The sequence below is a fragment of the Schistocerca piceifrons genome, chromosome 1, assembly GCF_021461385.2.
Source record: "Schistocerca piceifrons isolate TAMUIC-IGC-003096 chromosome 1, iqSchPice1.1, whole genome shotgun sequence".
Taxonomy (NCBI): Eukaryota; Metazoa; Arthropoda; class Insecta; order Orthoptera; family Acrididae; genus Schistocerca; species Schistocerca piceifrons.
The window spans coordinates 399,194,677-399,214,606 of NC_060138.1; the positions used below are offsets into that span (position 1 = coordinate 399,194,677).

At 44.7% G+C, this 19,930-nt stretch overlaps 1 protein-coding gene across 1 annotated transcript in view; it reads left to right on the top strand.

Moving 5' to 3' along the window:
• Nucleotides 1-19,930, top strand: part of LOC124794210 (CLIP domain-containing serine protease HP8-like) — a 75,340-nt gene that overhangs the window by 43,335 nt on the left and 12,075 nt on the right. Inside the window, exons 4-5 of the mRNA XM_047258080.1 lie at nt 8,953-9,158; nt 18,964-19,062. Coding sequence (XP_047114036.1) covers nt 8,953-9,158; nt 18,964-19,062 — 305 coding nt within the window. The remainder of the gene's footprint in view (nt 1-8,952; nt 9,159-18,963; nt 19,063-19,930) is intronic.

Genomic DNA, 19,930 nt, shown 5'->3' on the forward strand with positions numbered 1-19,930 from the left:
CATTTCTCCCGACTCTCCGGCAGGCTATGAATGTCACACCATAAAAACGGTTCTCCTTTTGAAGCGGACCAGTCAGCGAGCCATTTTCGTACATTTTCATACGAATTGAAGCAATTTTTAGCGAGAGCGTGTCCCAGTGATGCAAATAGACGATAATTGGACGGAGACAAATCTGAAGAATCATATTCCGGTCGTTTTTCACGTAATGATCGATTTAAATCGATCATTTGCTATTGGTAACGATCGGTGTTAGCGTTTTCACCAGGTTTTAGCACCTCATACTAGATGACACCCTTCTGATCCCACCAAACACAGAGCATTGTCTTCTCTCCAATGCGATTTGGTCTTGCAGTGGATGTCGATGGTTTGCCTGGATTCACCCATGATTTACGGCGCTTAGTATTTTCAAAATGTATCCATTTTTCATCACCTGTCACTATTCGATGGAGAAACGACCTTCTTTTCTATCTGTCGAGAAGCATTTCGCAAGTGGTCTTTCGATTTGCTTGCTGTCTTTCACTCAATTCATGCGGAACCTATTTTCCCACTTTCTGCACCTTTCCCATAGCTATCAACCGAAGAGAAACAGCTTTCTGCGTCACATTCAATTGTTCCGCGAGTTCCTGTTGAGTCTGAGTACCATCTTCATGCAATAAGGCCTGCAATTCGTTCTCTTCGAACTTTTTCGATGGTTTCCAACGCTCGTCGTTTCTCACGTCAAAATCATCACTTTTGAATTGTTTGAACCACTCGAAACACTGTGTTTTCCCAAGAGTATGTTCGCCGGAAGCTTCGACAAGCATCCGATGCGATTCTGCAGCAGTTTTCTTCAAATGATAACAGAAAACCAGTGCTGTCGGAAATCGTAGTTCCTAGACACAAAGCTCGACGTGTTTACGGGTTTGAAATAGTTACCGATGTATGGAACGTGGGTTACTGTGTGTTGACATTCGTCGTCAGCCGTTACAGGAAGCAGATGGCGCTGCAGTCGCGGCCTCATCGGTCCCTCAAGGACGTCTAGCGCCATCTATAGGGAAATTTCGGTTACATACTTCTACACCTCTTCTCTGCATCGAGAACTCGCCTCCGTGCGCCGCTAAGACTATGTCCGCTGTCGCGGTTAAAGTTCTTCTCGCACGTTCTTATTTTTACACCTTCTTTTATTACAGATTGTAGGAAACTGGGACAAAACTTCCGTTTCGTCAAACAGTATTTTGTATTTGTTTGTGAAGCTGGGCTCAGCAACTGAGGATTTCTCCAATTCTCGATTTTTAATAATTCGTTGATGTTCTACACAGCGGTTGGAAGCAGAGTGAATGGAGTGGCCGATGTAATTGCTTCCGCTCTCAGTAGGGATGTCACAAATTCCAGTGATCCTGAGGCCAAGACTGCCCTTAACTGGGCGTAGCATCTGCTTTATCTTATTAGGAGGTAAAAAAGGGTCTTTTATCTCGTCCTCCCAGGACTCTCCCTATTTTGTTGTACATAGCGCCGCAGAAAGGTGAAATACATTCGGTGGCTCATCAGGTAAATTTTCAGCATTTTCACGTTTCCTTTCTTTGGCGAGCATTGATGTCGTATCACATGAACCATAGCCATTCTTTCGGAGCACGTGCTTCAGGTAGTTAATTTCGGAATCCAAGTGGTTCTCGTCAGAAACGGAAACAAGTGGTGCTGCATCTCTCATAAGACGGCGCAAAGGATGTAAGACTTACCATCAGTCGCATTTTAGCCTCTTGAAGTAGTCTGGTCTACCGGAGGACGTCATCAAAAATCTTAGAGCGCGAACTCCTAGACCTCGCAGGCTCTAAGGATTATCTGAAGTCCACAAGGCAAGTATTTCGTTGAGGCCAATCGGTGGCGCTCTTGGTCCTCCTACCTACAGGCTGGTCAAATATTTAACTAAGTTGATGACTCTGATAGCTGTCCACTGTGAACATCACATCAGAAACTCTCAGATGTTCATTGAGAAATTAGGTTAGAGTTAGCCTAAACGATATTTTAGTCTGCGTGGATGTAATCTAACTATATACAAAACGTCCTGTGGAGGACACATTGAATCTGTTGGCAGAGCATTTTCCTCCTGAAGCAATAAAGTTGTTCCAATATATTATGAGAGCCACGTACTTCTTGTATGATGGAAAATTTTACGAAATGACTGACGCAATGGCTATGGGTTCTCCATTGTCTCCAGAGTTGGGTAACTTTTTAATGGTACATTTTGACGGACGTGCATTAAATTTAACTTCCTTTCGTCCATCTTCATTTTATCCTTATGTTGATGACATGTATAGTCTGGCCACATAGCCACTCGGCCGAACACTAAGTACTTCCTTGAACATATGAACAGTATTTACCCAAGCATCTGGTTCAATATCGAGACAGAGAAAGAAGAAATGTTGCCATATTCAGATGTTTTAGTACGACGTAAGTCGGGTGGGTGTCTCGACAATTCAGCGCACTGCATACCGACGCTCACTGATTTATATCGCATATATTTTCGTCCTCCAGTCCAGAAGAGAGCGATTTTAAATACACTGGTACACAGAGCAAAAACTGTTCCTGACGGGGACCACTTGGATTCCGAAGTTAACCATCTGAAGTACGTGTCCCGAAGGTTGAAAATTCTCGTGATGAGCCACTGATTGTATTCCTTCTTTTCTGCGGCACTACGCCCAACGAAGTAGGCAGAGTCCAGAGATCACAAGATATTAGATCTATTGTCCGACCTCCTAAGAAGATAAAGGAGATACTACGCCCTGTTAATGGACAGTCTCGGCCTCTAGATCACTGACATTTATGACGTCCGTTGCGAGTGTGGAAGAAATTACATCTATCAGTCCATTCACACTGTTTTCTACTGCTGTGTAGGACATTAACAGCATATTAAAAATAGAGAACTGGAGAAATCCTCAGTTGCTAAGCACAGCCTCACAAACAAGCACAAAATTCTGTTTGACGAAACAATAGTTTTGTACCCGTTTCCTACATACCGAGGTTCTGTAAGAAAAGAGGCTCTAGAAATACGAATGTGCGAGAAGAACTTCAAGCGCGACAGCGGATACAGTCTTAGCGAGTTCTCGATGCAGAGAAGAGCCAGATATATTCGCTGGTGCCACCAGCGCAGACGTTTACACCATCTGCGACAGCATTACGTAATTACCGATGAATCAGAAGTCGTCTATGGGCTATATAAGGCCACAACGGTAGTTTACACAGTCATTGGCTCCTGACGAGGACAATGGAGGTAATCATCGAAAGCTCGAGGCTGCACCCTGAACTGACAGAGCAAGAAATCCAAGAATTTTTTATACCACATTGCGTCTCAACAAATGTATCTCTAAAATATTGTAATTATTAATTCCATTTGATGATAATTCAATTCTGGATCGAGGGAAAAATCTGGGCATCGAAACCAGAGTTCCACGATACGGCAACTGTCGAAGAACATTCAACAGGTTCCTCGGAGAGTTTTGCGTGAGATCGAGACTACGTAATTAGGGTACCAGAAGTTCCGTACTTGTTGGTTTCCAAAATTTCTTTAGGAGAACCACAGTACTGAACGGATGACTTCATCTCTGGACTCTTTTTCGTTAAGGTGCGGAAGGAGACTGCCCACTGAACAGAATCGTTGTTCGAGACAAGACATGGGTTTCCTGTGCAAACGCGGAGACAAACCAGCATCACTATAGTGGAGACATACAGCCGCGCACACACACACACACACACACACACACATATATATATATATATATATATATATATATATATATATATATATATATATATATATATATATATATGAAGTATTTAATTTTGACTGTAATTTGATTTTGTGTGTGTTTCGAATGCGGACGAGCAGTATGGAATAGACAGTATAGAGGTAATTATAATTTTTACTGGTTTTAACTGTAATTAATTCAGAAATTAGACATTTTTGCCACGGTGACCTTTTCCGTTGTCAGAGGGCCCTTCGTGGAAAGTCTGAAATCTCTTTCGAGCATGAATACACAAGTGAGGCCCCAGAGCAGTGGTTGTGGTCGTTAAAAGAAGCAAATGTTGGCAACCTAATGTAACTGAGCCACCGAGGGCTGGGCACATGAGGACAGTTAGTTTGGATTTGAAAATTAGAGCCTTCCGCGCTTTCGACCGTCCACAGCAGGACTCTGCGTCATTGGGGTCAGTGTTCCTCTGCCGTCGAGACATGTTTCCGTGGCTGGTACAGTCAGTCTGCACACCATACGGCACTGCCATTAACTGCCTTCTACACTCGGAAAAAAAGTTAATGATCACGTTGCTTGCAAGCTACGCCAATCAGATCAACCGCCAACTCGTAGTTATTACGATAGTATCCGGGCCACCGAAGCCTCGCTGTCGCCGCGTTCTGCTGCCGTGTGTCATTATTAGACGGTATCTCTTTTGGTCACTCCCAATTACATGTGTTATTTCTTCATTTTGTATGTGTGCTCTTACTACGTTTTTTTCGTGATCGGACAAGCGTTGTCTTCAGGTCAAGTAATAATTACGTCATATGTGATCGCTTTTCATCTATTTCAGTGCCTTTCTATTCGGTTTAATCGTGTTATTAATGTTTTTGTGGAATTTTTATCAAAATACATCATATCTGAGTCTGTAGTCACTCTTATTTAAGTAGAGTTTGTGCTATTCAGTTCCGTCCTCAATCTATCATCACGCTTCGTGTACTGTACTGTGACCATGAAGACAACACCGAATTACGCCTGTAGCAGGAGATGAATTCGACGCTTTAGGATAGATCGTGACAGGGAGCTCGTTCCAAGCAACACAGCTGGGAACCCGGTGTGACCTTCTTACATTGCCTCGCAGCGCTTTGACTCTGATAAGATGCTCTGCCGGAACGGCTGCAGTCTCAGGCGTAGACCTGTATGCAGAATCAATTTTCAACTCAACAGATATAAAAGCTTACATCTGAACGCTGATTAAGTGGAGAAGCAAGGCAAATGTGTAGGTTACAATAGTTTTCTCATAAATTTGGTTTACTAGTTTCTCCATGTTGCGATTACGCAACTATATCTTCAATTAATGATATGCCGCTCCAATTGCTAATAAGAACATTATTAAGTCCTCGACTCTATTCGGCCCTTACATTAGGTCATTCTTAAGAGCCCTGCAACTGCCGCTGTAGATGTATAAAATGATATACAAATATTCCACTTAACAGGAGATGAAAAACAAGGCTTCCATATCCACATTTTAAGCACAGGAAGAATTTTTAACTTGCATTGTGCTGTAGAGAACCAACGGCAAACGACAAAAAACAAAATTAGGAGTCAGGTGGTTTTAAGAAGTTACGTGCCCGTGGCATCGTGAGAACAATAGGCGTGCGTGATTAGACTCGATCCAGTCACAATAATATGACCACCGCCTATGTCCGACGTCAGCGGGCAGTAACTACTCAGACGGCAGGTGTCAGCAGTAGCTGTGCGGGTAATACAAAGCGTGTCGTAGGAACGTGGAAAACGGTGCAGTCGTTTTCGTATTGCAGAAAGGGAGCGATTTATCTGACGTCCAAAAGGACATAATCATTGGATTTTAGGCCAAGGATGAAAGCGTTTCAGAATCGCTAAGTTTGTTGATTACGGCCGGCCGTGGTGGCCGAGCGGTTCTAGACGCTACAGTCTGGAACCGCGCGACCGCTACGGTTGCAGGTTCGAATCCTGCCTCGGGCATGGATGCGTCTGATGTCCTTAGGTTAGTTAGGTTTAAGTAGTTCTAAGTTCTAAGGGACTGATGACCTTAGAAATTAAGTCCCATAGTGCTCAGAGCCATTTGAACCATTTTTTGTTGTTGATTGTTTTGCGTGCCACCGTGGTTAAAGTATACTGTGCATGGCAAAAAGGCGCAAAACGGGTACCACAGGCCATACATAGATGACAGGGGTGACCGGCGGCTCCGGAGGTGTGCACGGGCGAACAGACGTGCAACTATCAAACTACTGACGGCCCCTGTGAATCAAGGGGCCACTAACAGTGCCTCCTCAACGACCGTTCAGAGAACGTGGCTGCGTATGGGCGTCCGCTGCAGGTACCAACTTCATGCAAACCATGCTAAAACCATATAAATGTCCTACAGTCAATATGTATATATCTCTCCCTTCACACAAGAATACTTCTGTGTTTACTTCTTTATAGTACTTATACAGGCAAGTGCAACTAGGGCGGGTCAATCAAACTACATCTGGCATGAACACAATTAGTAAATGTTCAACTCTACGTCTACTTCCTCAATACTAGCAAGCTTTAATAAAAATTATGACTGCTGTTCATCAGTTGCGACGGCTGGAATTTGCACGCCAGTACCGCGATGTAAGTCCACTGGGAGCAGCAGGTGACCTTTTCAGATGACTTACGCATTATGCTCCAACGGACTGAAAGCAAACACCGTGCAACAATCGTCGGTAGGGTTCATGCTGGAAGAGGGAGCGTTATGGTCTGGGGAATGTCTTGGTGACGTCCCCTGAATGTTTTCGTCAGTCTAGAGGGTACAATAGATCAGCACACGTACGCATCTATCCTTAGCGACCACGTCGACTCCTGCCTGCAGTCTATTTTTCCACAGCACGATGGCATCTGCAAACAGGACAGTGCGACATGTGGCACAGCTCGCACTGTACCTGCGTGGTTCGAAGAGCGCCAGGATGAGTTTACCGTGTACTGTCCTGGCCACCGAACTCCCCGGGTTGAAACCCAATCGAGAATCTGTGGGACCACCTCTTTCGGGTTGTTCGCGTCGTGGATCCTCAAACGAAAAACATAGCGCAGCTGGCCACAGCTGTCGGTACCTTCCTGGACCTCACTGACTCTGCTCCTGCACGTCTCGCAGTGGTCTGCTCCGAAAAAGGAAGTTATTCAGGCTTTTGACAGGTGACCGCATTAATGTTACTCGACTGAGGAAAAACTGTAGAGGTCGACACATTAAAAGTATTATCATGATTTAAGAAGATGATGATGATGTTTCATTTGTGGGGCGCTCAACTGTGCGGTCATCAGCGCCCGTACAAAGTCCCAGTTGTTCCACAGTCCAATTTTGTACTCAGTCCAGCCTATTCACTGTCACGAATGATGATGATGATGATGATGATGGTGATGAAATGATGAGGATAACACAAACACCCAGTCCCCGGGATGAGGAAATCACCAACCCGGCAGGGAATGGAACTTGGGGCCCTGTGGATCCAGAGGCAGCAATGCATGGTTTAAGAAGAGTTATTTTCTGACGTGTTCCAGAATTCCAAGTTCTGTGCTTTAACAATAAAAGGCTAAAAGTATTTTTTTTTTTAGATTTACCAAGAATTTCAAATAATTGCGGTGGACAGTCCATCCAAGTGGAGTGTAAAGTTACGTCCTCTGGCGAGCAAAAGTTAAATCACAATTAACTGAAGCGGCGTTTCATTACTTAAATTTCTTTTAACTATTCCATTATGTTATACTACTGGCAATTAAAATTGCTACACGAAGAAGAAATGCAGATGGTAAACGGGTATTCATTGGACAAATATATTTTACTAGAACTGACATGTGATTACATTTTCACGGAATTTGCGTAGATCCTGAGAAATCAGTACCCAGAACAACCACCTCTGGCCTTGATACGCCTGGGCATTGAGTCAAACAGAGCTTGGATGGCGTGTACAGGTACAGCTGCCAATGGAGCTTCAACATGATACCACAGTTCATCAAGAGTAGTGACTGGCGTATTTTGACGAGCCAGTTGCTCGGCCACCATTGACCAGACGTTGTCAATTGGTGAGAGATGTGGAGAATATGCTGGCCAGGGCAGCAATCGAAGATTTTCTGTATCCAGAAAGGCCCGTACAGGACCTGCAACATGCGGTCGTGCATTATCCTGCTGAATTGTAGGGTTTCGCAGGGATGGAATGAAGGTTGGAGCCACGGGTCGTAACACATCTGAAATGTAACGTCCGCTCTTCAAAGTGCCGTCAATGCGAACAAGAGGTGACCGAGATGTGCAACCAATGGCACCCAATACCATCACGCCGGGTGATATGCCAGTATGGCGATGACGAATACAAGCGTCCAAAGTGCGTTCACCGCGATGTCGCCAAACACGGATGCGACCATTATGATGCTGTAAACAGAGCCTGGATTCATCCGAAAAAATGAAGTTTTGCCATTCGTGCACCCAGGTTCGTCGTTGAGTACACCATCGCAGGCATTCCTGTCTGTGATGCAGCGTCAAGGGTAACCGCAGCCATGGTCTCCGAGCTGATAGGCCATGCTGCTGCAAACGTCGTTGAACTGTTCGTGCAGGTGGTTGTTGTCTTGCAAACGTCCCCATCTGTTGACTCAGCGATCGAGACGTGGCTGCACGATCCGTTACAGCTCTGCGGATAAGATGCTTGTCATCTCGACTGCTAGTGATACGAGGCCGTTGGGATCCAGCACGGCGTTCCGTATTACCCTCCTGAACCCACCGATTCCATATTCTGCTAACAGTCACTGGATCTCGGCCAACGCGAGCAGCAATGTCGCGATACGATAAACCGCAATCGCGATAGCCTACAATCCGACCTTTATCAAAGTCGGAAACGTGATGGTACCCATTTCTCCTCCTTACACGAGGCATCACAACAACGTTTCACCAGGCAACGCCGGTCAACTGCTGTTTGTGTACGAGAAATCGGTTGGATAATTTCCTCATGTCAGCACGTTGTAGGTGTCGCCACCGGCGGCAACCTTGTGTAAATGCTCTGAAAAGTTAATCATTTGCATATCACAGCATCTTTTTCCTGTCGGTTAAATTTCGTGTCTGTAGCACGTCATCTTCGTGGTGTAGCAATTTTAATGGCCAGCAGTGTATTTATAAGACAACAGAGGATACTTCCCAGACAGCCTTCGAATCCTCGTGGGCAGTTGACTACCGAGTGCTGCCAGTTTGGGACACTGTGCGCAGGGTAAGCGTGCGGCTGGGCGAGTTCGACGTGGACTCTGAGTTCGACTGCTTCGAGCCGGACGTGAACGGGACGCGGGTGTGCGCCGACCCGCCGCTCGACGTGGAGCCGGAGCGCCTCCTGCCGCACCCCGGCTACCGCGGCCAGGACAACAGCTACCAGAACGACATCGGGCTCATCCGGCTCAACCAGGAGGTCATGTACACAAGTAAGTATGCCCCTGCAACAGCGGCACCGACCCACTCGGCCGTTCAGGCAACACCACACATGGAGCTGGAACAGGGTACATTAGTTGCTCATTAGTTGGACAAAATACACTCTTCTTCTTCTTCTTTCCCTTGTGCCTTTGTTCAACGTTTTCGCAGGGTCGGCATGGTTATGGTCGGATTTGGCAGGGTTAATTTAAGGGGTGGCCGGATGCCCTTCCTGTCGCCAATTGGCCAAAATACACTGCCTGATAAAAAAGCAAACCACCCAGAAGTCATGGTCGGGTGCCAATGTAATTTAATACACGAGCACACCATCGTCGGGTATGTAAATGACTAAGACTTAAAATTCTCCGTGACTGGTAGAACAGCCACCAGAGCGCATTAGTGTCCTTCGTGTGTAGTACTGTTACCAAACCTGGTAGGATATATAAGGGACGTGAACAGCGTCAGATAATGAGTTATTACTGTGAGGGACACGGAGAAGCCCCGTACACATGTGAGACATCTTTATCAGCAGCTCACTGTAGGTTTTTGTTTGACGGCTGGCCGAACCGTACAGTAACCATATTTGCGGGTTATTTGGGTGTAACAGTGGCCCGATGTTGGGCTGCATGAGAAACGAGAGCAAGTATACTGGTCATCAAGGTTCCAGTCGAGCACGCCTGACCACCACAAGGGAGGTTCATCGTAAAGTGCACCAGGCATATCGTAAACCCTTTACATCGGCGCCTGCCATACGGCAACAACTGAAGAAACCCCCGCAACTTCCTTTGTCATCCTGAGACTAGCAGCAGCCGGATTAAGGAATCGCCGTCCCACGCACAGGCTGTCGCTAACACCACAACGCAAACATCTGCGTTTGGAGTGGTGTTGTGAACGGGAAGCTTGGAGTACTGATGAATGACGCTGCATTGAGTTCAGCGATTAATCGTGGTTCTGTACTACCCGCGGTGACCATTGTTGGCGTGTGAGGCGGCGATCTGGGGAAAGGTCTCATCCTTCAGGTTATTCGGAGAGCCGCAACGGCGTTATTTTTGGCGTTACGGTGTGGGGAACCGTCGGGTATGATTTCAGATCATGGCTGATGGTGATTTCTTCCTCCTCTGTGGCCTCTCTTTTTTCCATGGCTTCCTTTACCTCGTATAACCAGGCAACTTTCGGTCTTCCTCTTCTCTTTCTTACCTGAGGAGGGTACATCGAGGTCTTATTTGGTCATCCGACATCTGTCATTTGCATTGCGTGTTCATACCTGGCGAGCTGCCGTTCTTCTGTCCTATCTGCAATGTTATTTTTATTCTTAGTCGTTTGCCTAGTCGTTGCATTTGTTATGTGGTCACGCCCGGATATTGTACACGATCTTCTGACATTGTCCATTTCTACAACTCTTAGTTTGCCTTTACTTTTTCCAATACGCTCCCACCACTTCCCGTAAGTTCTTATAGGTTCTACAGTATTTATTTAGAGCATCTTCTTTACTCTCAAACTTATCTTAGAAGACCACAGCAGACGATTTACCTTCTAGATTGCTGTTTTTCCATTCACTAATCGTTACTGTATTACAAAATTATTTGTTCGTCTTCCGATTTGTTGCTAGCCAAATATTTAAACGTTTTACGTGCCTTAACGTGTTGGCCATTTACTGTTTTAATTCCTACATTTTCTCCACTGCATCGGTATTCAATCTTTTGAAAATTTAGTTTCAGTCCCCACTATTTAAACAATGTAAGGGAAAAGCAGCACCCTGCTTCAGTCCCTTTCTGGTTTTGAAAAGCATTGCCGAAATTGGTTTCCCCACTTAGATTACACGCTCTGCAAACTTCTGTAGTTTGCATATACTTCTAACATGTCTTTCAAAGCCCAATCCCCTCAGGGCTTCAGCCGGCCGGAGTGGCCGTGCGGTTCTAGGCGCTACAGTCCGGAGCCGAGCGACCGATACGGTCGTAGGTTCGAATCCTGCCTCGGGCATGGATGTGTGTGATGTCCTTAGGTTAGTTAGGTTTAATTAGTTCTAAGTTCTAGGCGACTGATGACCTCAGAAGTTGAGTCACATAGTGCTCAGAGCCATTTGAACCATTTGAACCCCAGGGCTTCAAACAGTTTCTTCAGCGGCACTGCGTCATATGGCTTCTCCAGACCTTTGAAAGCTAAATGGCTGCTAGAATTCCTTTGCAGTCTCTTTGCCATTAGTTGTCTTAAAGCAAAAATGTTGTCATTACTGTCGCCACTCAAATTCATTTTTACGCCGGGCTATCTAAACTGCTAGCAAATAAGCCTGCACTACTAAAATTTAAAGGAAAAGCTGTTTTTTAACACTGCTTCTTATAATCCTAAAATACGTAGACCGTACTTATTTGGTATGGGTTTATTGGGCTTAATTTTTCAGTGGACAGCTGACATGAACGAAGCATTCGTCTCTCATACTCTGCGCTCCACGCGTCATGCTCCCAGTGGCGCCGGGCCAGACGCAAGGCTCTTCATTTCCTAACTGAAAAAGTATTTACGCACGCACCTTATCATAGAAACGCACAATTCAGACTGTTTACCCCTTTCGGTGAACCATGGCGGAGAGTCGCAGTTATTTAGGAGGTCATATCGACATCACAAGTTGATAATGCAGTCTACATCTACATCTACATTTATACTCCGCAAGCCACCCAACAGTGTGTGGCGGAGGGCACTGTCATTACCTGCCTTTTCTGTTCCAGTCGCGTATGGTTCTCGGGAAGAACGACTGTCTGAAAGCCTCCGTGCGCGCTCGAATCTCTCTAATTTTACATTCGTGATCTCCTCGGGAGGTATACGTAGGGGGAAGCAATATGTTCGATACCTCATCCAGAAACGCACCCTCTCGAAACCTGGCGAGCAAGCTACACCGCGATGCAGAGCGCCTCTCTTGCAGAGTCTGCCACTTGAGTTTGCTAAACATCTCCGTAACGCTATCGCGGTTACCAAATAACCCTGTGACGAAACGCGCCGCTCTTCTTGGGATCTTCTCTATCTCCTCCGTCAAGCCGATCTGTTACGGATCCCACACTGATGGGCAATACTCAAGTATAGGTCGAACGAGTGTTTTTTAAGCCTCCTCCTTTGTTGATGGACTACATTTTCTAAGGCCTCTCCCAATGAATCTCAACCTGGTACCCGCCTTACCAACAATTAACTTTATATGATCATTCCACTTCAAATCGTTCCGCACGCATACTCCCAGATATTTTACAGAAGTAACTGCTACCAGTGTTTGTTCCGCTATCATATAATTGTACAATAAAGGATCCTTCTTTCTATGTATTCGCAATACATTACATTTGTCTACGTTAAGGGTCAGTTGCAGAAGGGAAAAGTTTCTTGCAGGGCGTACCAAAACGTATTAGGCGACTGTTATCTATGTGGTCTTCCGTCCGGAGGCTAGTTCGATGTAGCTCAACATATTAACCTATCCTGAGCAGGCCTCTTCATCTCTGCAACGTACAGCCATTTGAAACTGCTTACTGTATTCAAACCTTGGTCTCCCTCTACAATCACCCCCCTCAACCCCACTCCCCCCAACACACACACACACATACACACTCACACTCCCTCCATTTCCAAACTGATGATTCCTTGATGCCTCAGAATCTGTCTTATCAGCCGAACCCTTCTGTTAGACAAATTATGCCACAGATTTGTTTTTTCCACAATTTGATCCTGTAGTTTTTCGATCCGCCCATATAACTTTCAAAATTCTTCTGCTGCGCCACGTTTCAAATGATTCTATTCTCTCCTGGTCTGAACTGTTTATCGTCCTCGTTTCATTTTCGTACGTTCAGAGAAAGCTTCCTAGCACTTAAATTCATATTCGGGTTAATAAATTCCTCTTCAGAAACGCTTTGCTTGGTACTGCCAGTTTCCTTTTTATATTCCCTACACATCAGCTAACGTCAAGTGTTTTGCTTTACGAATAGTAAAACTCATCGACTTCTTTTAGTCTATGAACTCCTAATGTACACTCCAAGACAAAAGACGCAGCACGAAGGAATTATCCGAATGGGAGGGATAACGGTAGATGTGACGTACTTGTACAGACAAACAAATGATTACTATTTCAGAAAAATGGAATACTTTATTCAAGAGCAAGAGCTTCGCAATCTGAGCACGTCAATAACGCGTTGATCCACCTCTGACCCTTATGGAAGCAGTTATTCGCCTTGGCATTGATTGATAGCGTTATTGTTATGTCCTCCTGAGGGATATCGCGCCAAATTCTGCTGCTTGGCGCGTTGGATCGTCAAAATCCCGAACTGGTCGGAGGTCCCTGCCTATAATGTTTCAAACGTTTTCAATTGGAGATACATCCGTCTACCTAGCAGTAGAAAATCTCACAACATGGGGCGTAAAATATCGTCGACGTAACGCTGTGCTGTAACGGTGCCGAGGATGACAACCGAATGGGACTTGCCATGAAATGAAATGGCACCCCAGACCACGGCTCCTGATTGTCGACCATTATGGCGGGTGACTGGCTGGTATCTCCTCGCCGTCTGGGGCGTCTCCAGACACGTCTTCGCTGGCCATCAGAGCTCATTTCGAAACGGAACTCATCACTGAAGACAATTCCACTCCTATCACTGAGATTCCAGGTCGAAGGCGTGTTTGAAGACGCCCGAGACAGCAGTGGGATACCGACCTGATTATCACCCGCCATACGGTCCGACAACCAGGAGTGAAGGTCTGGAGCGCCATTTCAGTTCATAGCAGAATTCCGTTGGTTGTCATCCGCGGCACCCTTACAGCGCAGCGGTACGTCGACTATATTCCACACCCCGTTTTGTTGCCCTTCATGGCGAGCCATGCTGGGCTTACATTTCAGCAAGATAATGCCCGCCCCCCCCCCCCTCCCAACCTCCCCCCGGCAAGAGTTTCTACTGCTTGTCTTCGTTTGTCAAACTCAACTTTGGCCTCTCCCCAATTTGGCACGTTTGGAGCATTTCCGTCCCATTCGGATAATTACTTCATGGTGCGCCGTTTCTTTGTCTTAGAATGTACTTCCGTCGCCATCGCCTGATTTAATTCGACTACATTCCATTATCCTTGTTTTTCTTTTGTTGATGTTCATCTTATAACATCTTTTCAAGACATCACCCATTCCGTGAAACAGCTCTTCCAAGTCTTTAGCCGCGTCTGAGATAATTACTATGTTATCGAGAAACCTCAAAGTTTTTAATTTCTTCTGACTGAGCTTTAATCTCTGTCAAAAAATTTCCTTAATTTCCGTAACTGCTTGCGCTTTGTACAGATTGAACAATATCGGAGATAGGCTACAATCCTGTTTCATTCGCTTCTTAACTGCTGCTTTCCCTTCATACTTTTCTAATTCTGTAACTGTGGATAATGATGTCCATTCTCCAGCTCAGGCATTGTTTCAATCAGGGCATTGCATGTGTGAGTTAAGTCTGGCACTCATTCAGTTGGAAATGTCGAACTTCAGTTCAGCACTTGCCACACCGAGCGAACTGACGCAGAGGCCAACACATTGGACTAGTATTCCGGAGGGCAACTGTTCAAATCTCCATCCGGAGATCCAGATTTACATTTTCTGCGACTTCCAAATGTTTCAAATGGCTCTAAGTACTATGGGACTTAACATCTGAGGTCATCAGTCCCCTAGACCTCCTTAAACCTAACAAACATAAGGACACCACACACATCCATGCCCGAGGCACGATTCGAACCTGCAACCGTAGCAACAGCGCGGTTCCGGACTGAAGCGCCTATAACCGCTCGGCCACAGCGGCCGGCCTGCGATTTCCCTAAATCATTCCAAGCTAATATCAGAATAAGTGCTTTGAAAAAAGTCACGGCCGATTTTCTTTCCCATCTTTCGTAATTCGATCTTGTGCTCTGTCTCCAACGACATCGCTGTCGACGCAACGTTAACCTCTTAATCTCCCTTCCTTCTTAGTACGTGTCACAGCATATGCGACACTGAAATACAATCTCTCACAGTCCAAGTATCTATGTAGCCTTCACAATCCGATGGACTTAAAAAACTTGCCCTATTTCCTTTGTGTTTTAAATTGTCCACAGGAGGTATACATTGGGTGTAACAAAAATGTACGGCACAAATTGCTGGACACATTCCTCATAAGTAGACGAAGAAGTTATGTTGTATGAACATTGACCTGGAAACGCTTTGTTTCCATGTTACAATTCATTTTCTCCAACTCATTAATCATGTGAAACATACAAGAATAGAATGTTAGAATGACGGGGAACATGCTCTCTTGGTGACGTCTGGTTACGTTGTGCACCACCAGTGTTTTGTTTCTCAGGTCCCTGTTGCCATGCGACGTACACCTTAGCTCGTTTCAGCGATCAGTATAACAGTTGCAAGCACACGGGTTACTACGTAGAGTTAATGACATATTTGACTCTTGCAGTGGCAGTGTACACAAATGCAGAATTGGCAGACGCCCATTTACTGTATGGGTTAGCTGACGGCAATGGCGATCGCGCCCAACTATGGTACAGATCCGGTTGCAATGGATAGGTAGCGACGGAGCAATTGACTGGCCTCCATGCTCTCCGGACCTAAACACACTGGACTTTTATTTTTGGGGGCATTTGAGTGCACTTACGAGATGTAGAAGTATGAAACCGGAATATGGTTGCAATAATTACACGTCTGTTGTTTGAAACTAATAAACAATATTTTATTCAAAGTAATCTCCGTTGCTATTTATACATTTCTCCCAACTCTCCGGCAGGCTATGAATGCCACGCCAAAAAAACCTTCTTTTGAAGCGAACCAGTCAGCGAGCCGTTTTCTTACATTGCCATACGAATTGAAGCGTTATTCAGCGAGAGCGTGTCCCAGTGATGCAAGTAGATAGTAATCGGGAGGAGCCAAGTCTGGAGAATAAGCCGCATGCCCTAGTATTTCCCAAATGAACGCCTCGATCGTTTCCCTGACCCGTTTTTCTGTGTGTGATGCGTTACCACGAAGCAATATGACTTTGTGTTGCATTTTTCCACAATCCGATTGTTTTCCACGTAATGCTCGTTTTAAATCATTTACTGTTGGTAGCGATCGGTGATAACGGTTTCACCAGGTTGCAGCAGCTCATAGTAGATGACACCCTTCTGATCCCACCAAACACAGAGCTTTGTCTTCTTTGAAAAGCGATTTGGTCTTGCACTGGATGTCGATGGTTCACCTAGATTCAATCATGATCTACGATGCTTAGGATCCATTTTTCATCACATTCGATGGAGAAACGACTTTCTTTCGCATCTGGCGAGCAATATTTCACAAGTGGTCTTTCGATTTGCTTGCTGTCTTTCACTCAGTTCATGCGGAACCTATTTTCCCACTTTCTGCACCTTTCCCATAGCTTTCAACCGAAGAAAAACGGCTTTCTGTAGTACATTCAATTGTTCCGCCTGTTCCTGTTGAGTTTGAGTCTCATCTTCAGCCAGTAAGGCCTGCAATTCGTTGTCTTCGAGCTTTTTCGTTGGTTTCCCGCGCTCGTCGTTCCTCACGTCAAAATCACCACTTTTGAATTTTTTGAACACTCGAAACACTGTTTTCTCAAGAACATGTTAGCCGAAAGCTTCGACAAGCATTCGATGCGATTCTGTAGCAGTTTTCTTCAAATGATAACAGAAAACCATTGACGCCCTGAAATCGTAGTTCGTAGGCACAAAACTCGACGTGTTTACGGGTTTGAAACAGATACAGATGTATGGAACTGGGGTTACTATGTGTTGACATTCGTCGTAAGCCGTTACAGGAAGTAGATGGCACTGCAGACGCGGTATCACTAGGGAGCCTGATACAGAGAGAGTGGCCATAGGTGAAGTTGCCCGTGATCGGTTGACAGCTTTGGCAGAAAAATGGCGTCAAACGTCTCTCGCGCTTCCTATGTTCGCCGTGCTTTTGAGTTGAATTGAAGTTCAGAGGACGTTTGGAAACGATTAAAAGGTATTTGAATTATTGTGAGACTTATTATGCGTTGTGCATGTATGTTCGATTCAGTTGTATATCGTTTTTAGTACGTAATTAGCGTTTGCGATCTTAAATACGAGTTGAAATAATGAAGCGTTTTGTGATGAAGTCGGTAGGCCTACATGTTTGAAGTAAACACGTTAGTAATTGTACAGTATTGTTTTTGACATCTGTAATTCGTTCTGCAGACGTTCGTAAACGATGCCAGGTTGTGATGCATTTGGTTGTTCGAATAGAGGCGAAGGTGGATTTCGCATGTTAGCATTTCAACGCAATGAAGAAAGACGAAAGCAGTGGGCAGTCGCAGTCAACAGGGCTGACATAAATGAAACAGGAGCCTTGTGGAAACCAACCAAGAACTCTTATCTATGCGAAGTAAGTCGTTTTTGCTTTTTACTACATATGAAACAACTTGCAATATACATAGTTACATTTGAAAACAGACCTGTAAATTGGCTGTGTGAAAATTATAATAACACATTATTCTTATAAACAAAGGCATTTAACGAATGATTTCGCCATATTGTCTTGTGCTTTTGATTCGTCCACCACTGGACATTCAAAAATCCCACCCGCAGTTTGGCAGAAAAATGGCCGCCGTATCGTCCGGTTGGCCACTCTCTCCCTACACAGGCTCTCTAGGTATCACGAGATCTACACTGACGGCTAGCACTATCTGTAGGGGAATTCCGGCATCATACTTATGCATCTGGTATGTGTGGAACCCAGTACAAGTTGTTCAGAGTCTCTGTGCCCGTATTATGGAGGGCTGCGAAACCATACGTAACACTCGAGGGATACATCAGTGCATCAGAGATTCAGTATGACGGCCGTTTAATGCATGTGTCAGTGCTCACGGAGGTCATATTGAACAACTCCTGTGAGAAAGAGTTGTATGAGGTTTGCTGGTGCCTTCTGTTCGTATATATTTCCCGTGATTAATGAGTTAGAGAAAATGACTTGTAACATGGAAACAGAGCCTTTCCAGACCTTGTTCATACAACATAATTTCTTCGCCTACGTGTGTCCTGCAATTTGTGATGTACATTTTCGTTAGAATCTATATAAATTTTGAGAAGAAATATCTTTCCTGGAATAAGCTTGTTCTTACTGTTCATCAGGTAGGAACTCCTCAAATTCACTGGAAGTAGGTGCTACTACGATAACTTCAAGTTTTTCATCATTGACTGCTCAATTACGGTATAACTGTGCCTCTGAACAATTTTCACCGTCAAAGAGATGCTAGGCTGTGTACAGAGCGTAAGTTCTCTTTAGTCTAATAATTCTGCTCTGTCTAAAATTCTCATCTATCTTAAACGGAAATCGATTGACCTGTTCACACGCGCATGCGCGGGGAAGGAGCGTACAACCATACCACGACTGGCCAGTGCGACATTTATCGTACGACGCATTGCAGCATTTACGAACTTCACGCACATGTGGTCACGGCCTCTAACATGTATTTTCAGTCTAGAGAAGTAACATACTTCGGAGCTAAGTTTCATTGCAGGCAAATCATAATCGACATTGATAACAATTTCTGAATCATAGGATTGTGGCGAGCTTTAGTGATCCTGTATAAACTCCCTAAAGTAGATAACTGTTTTTTCTGTAGTAATCATAATATTAGATGTTGGGCACTTGCTGCTTCTCCCTTTTCCTCTCTCTATCGAACCCACAGTGGTAAATGAGAGAACGTTACTTTTATGCTCACTGTTTACGAAGTAATGCGCTCTTGCTTTCTTTCTACCTAGAGCTAACAACTATTTCTCTCTTCTCAGTTGCATTGTTACACTAAGACAAGCACTTTGGTATTCCAGATAACATCCGGCCGATCTGCCTTCCGTCTCCACGGGATGTCAACGAGACCTACAAAAACTGGCAGCCGACTATCGCAGGCTGGGGTCGCACTGAAACGAGTAAGCAGCCCATGTATTAGAACAAAAAGTGGTTCTCGCGAAATTGTGACATTTCCCAATATCGTAAACTTCTGACCATAAATTAAGACTTAACACGATGTACACCGTACTATAGAAGTTTTGGTGTGTGTAATGAAATAGTAGTCAGCCTTTTACCTACCTTAGACGGTTAATCCATTACACAAGTGTCAATCAGGTCAATGAATAAGTGGCCCAAAATACCCACTGGTAAAATGAAGGAAATGGAGTATTGAGAAGAGAGCCAATAAGACGCAAAATAGTCGTTAAGGTCAAAAATATGGATGGCCCTCCCCCACTTTTTCAGGATGTGGAATTGGTAAGGTTAAAAGATGGACTCCTAGAAAAAGTTCCAAGCAGTATATTGAACCATACTAACAATTTAAAGAATAAAACAGTACCACGGAAGGTCCTACATTGCCCTGTGGTTGTGAGAGTTGGGCACCAACACAGAAAGCTACGTTTTGAGTGCAGAACTGTGAAATGAAATTCGTAAGCGGAACTAAGGAAGACAAGTTTAACAATGCTAATAAGAAAGAAATGAACGTAGAAATAGCCAACACCGGAATGCAAAAATACAGACGCCAATGGGCTCTCCATATCCATAAAATGGAGGACACCAGGCTACCAAAGGCAGCTCTGTGCTGTGCACTCAAATGATGAAGTGTGGAGAAACCATTGAAAAAGATGGAAGTAAACGCTATGAAGATGTAACATGCAGTATCCCTAAACGTAAGGAAACTGTTGCTGAAGTTTGTCAGGGTTCTCTTGGGACACTATATATTTGTAAATGCTTGTGTATGTGTTTGTGTTTTTAATGTTTTAATATGTATATTTTTTATTAGGCACT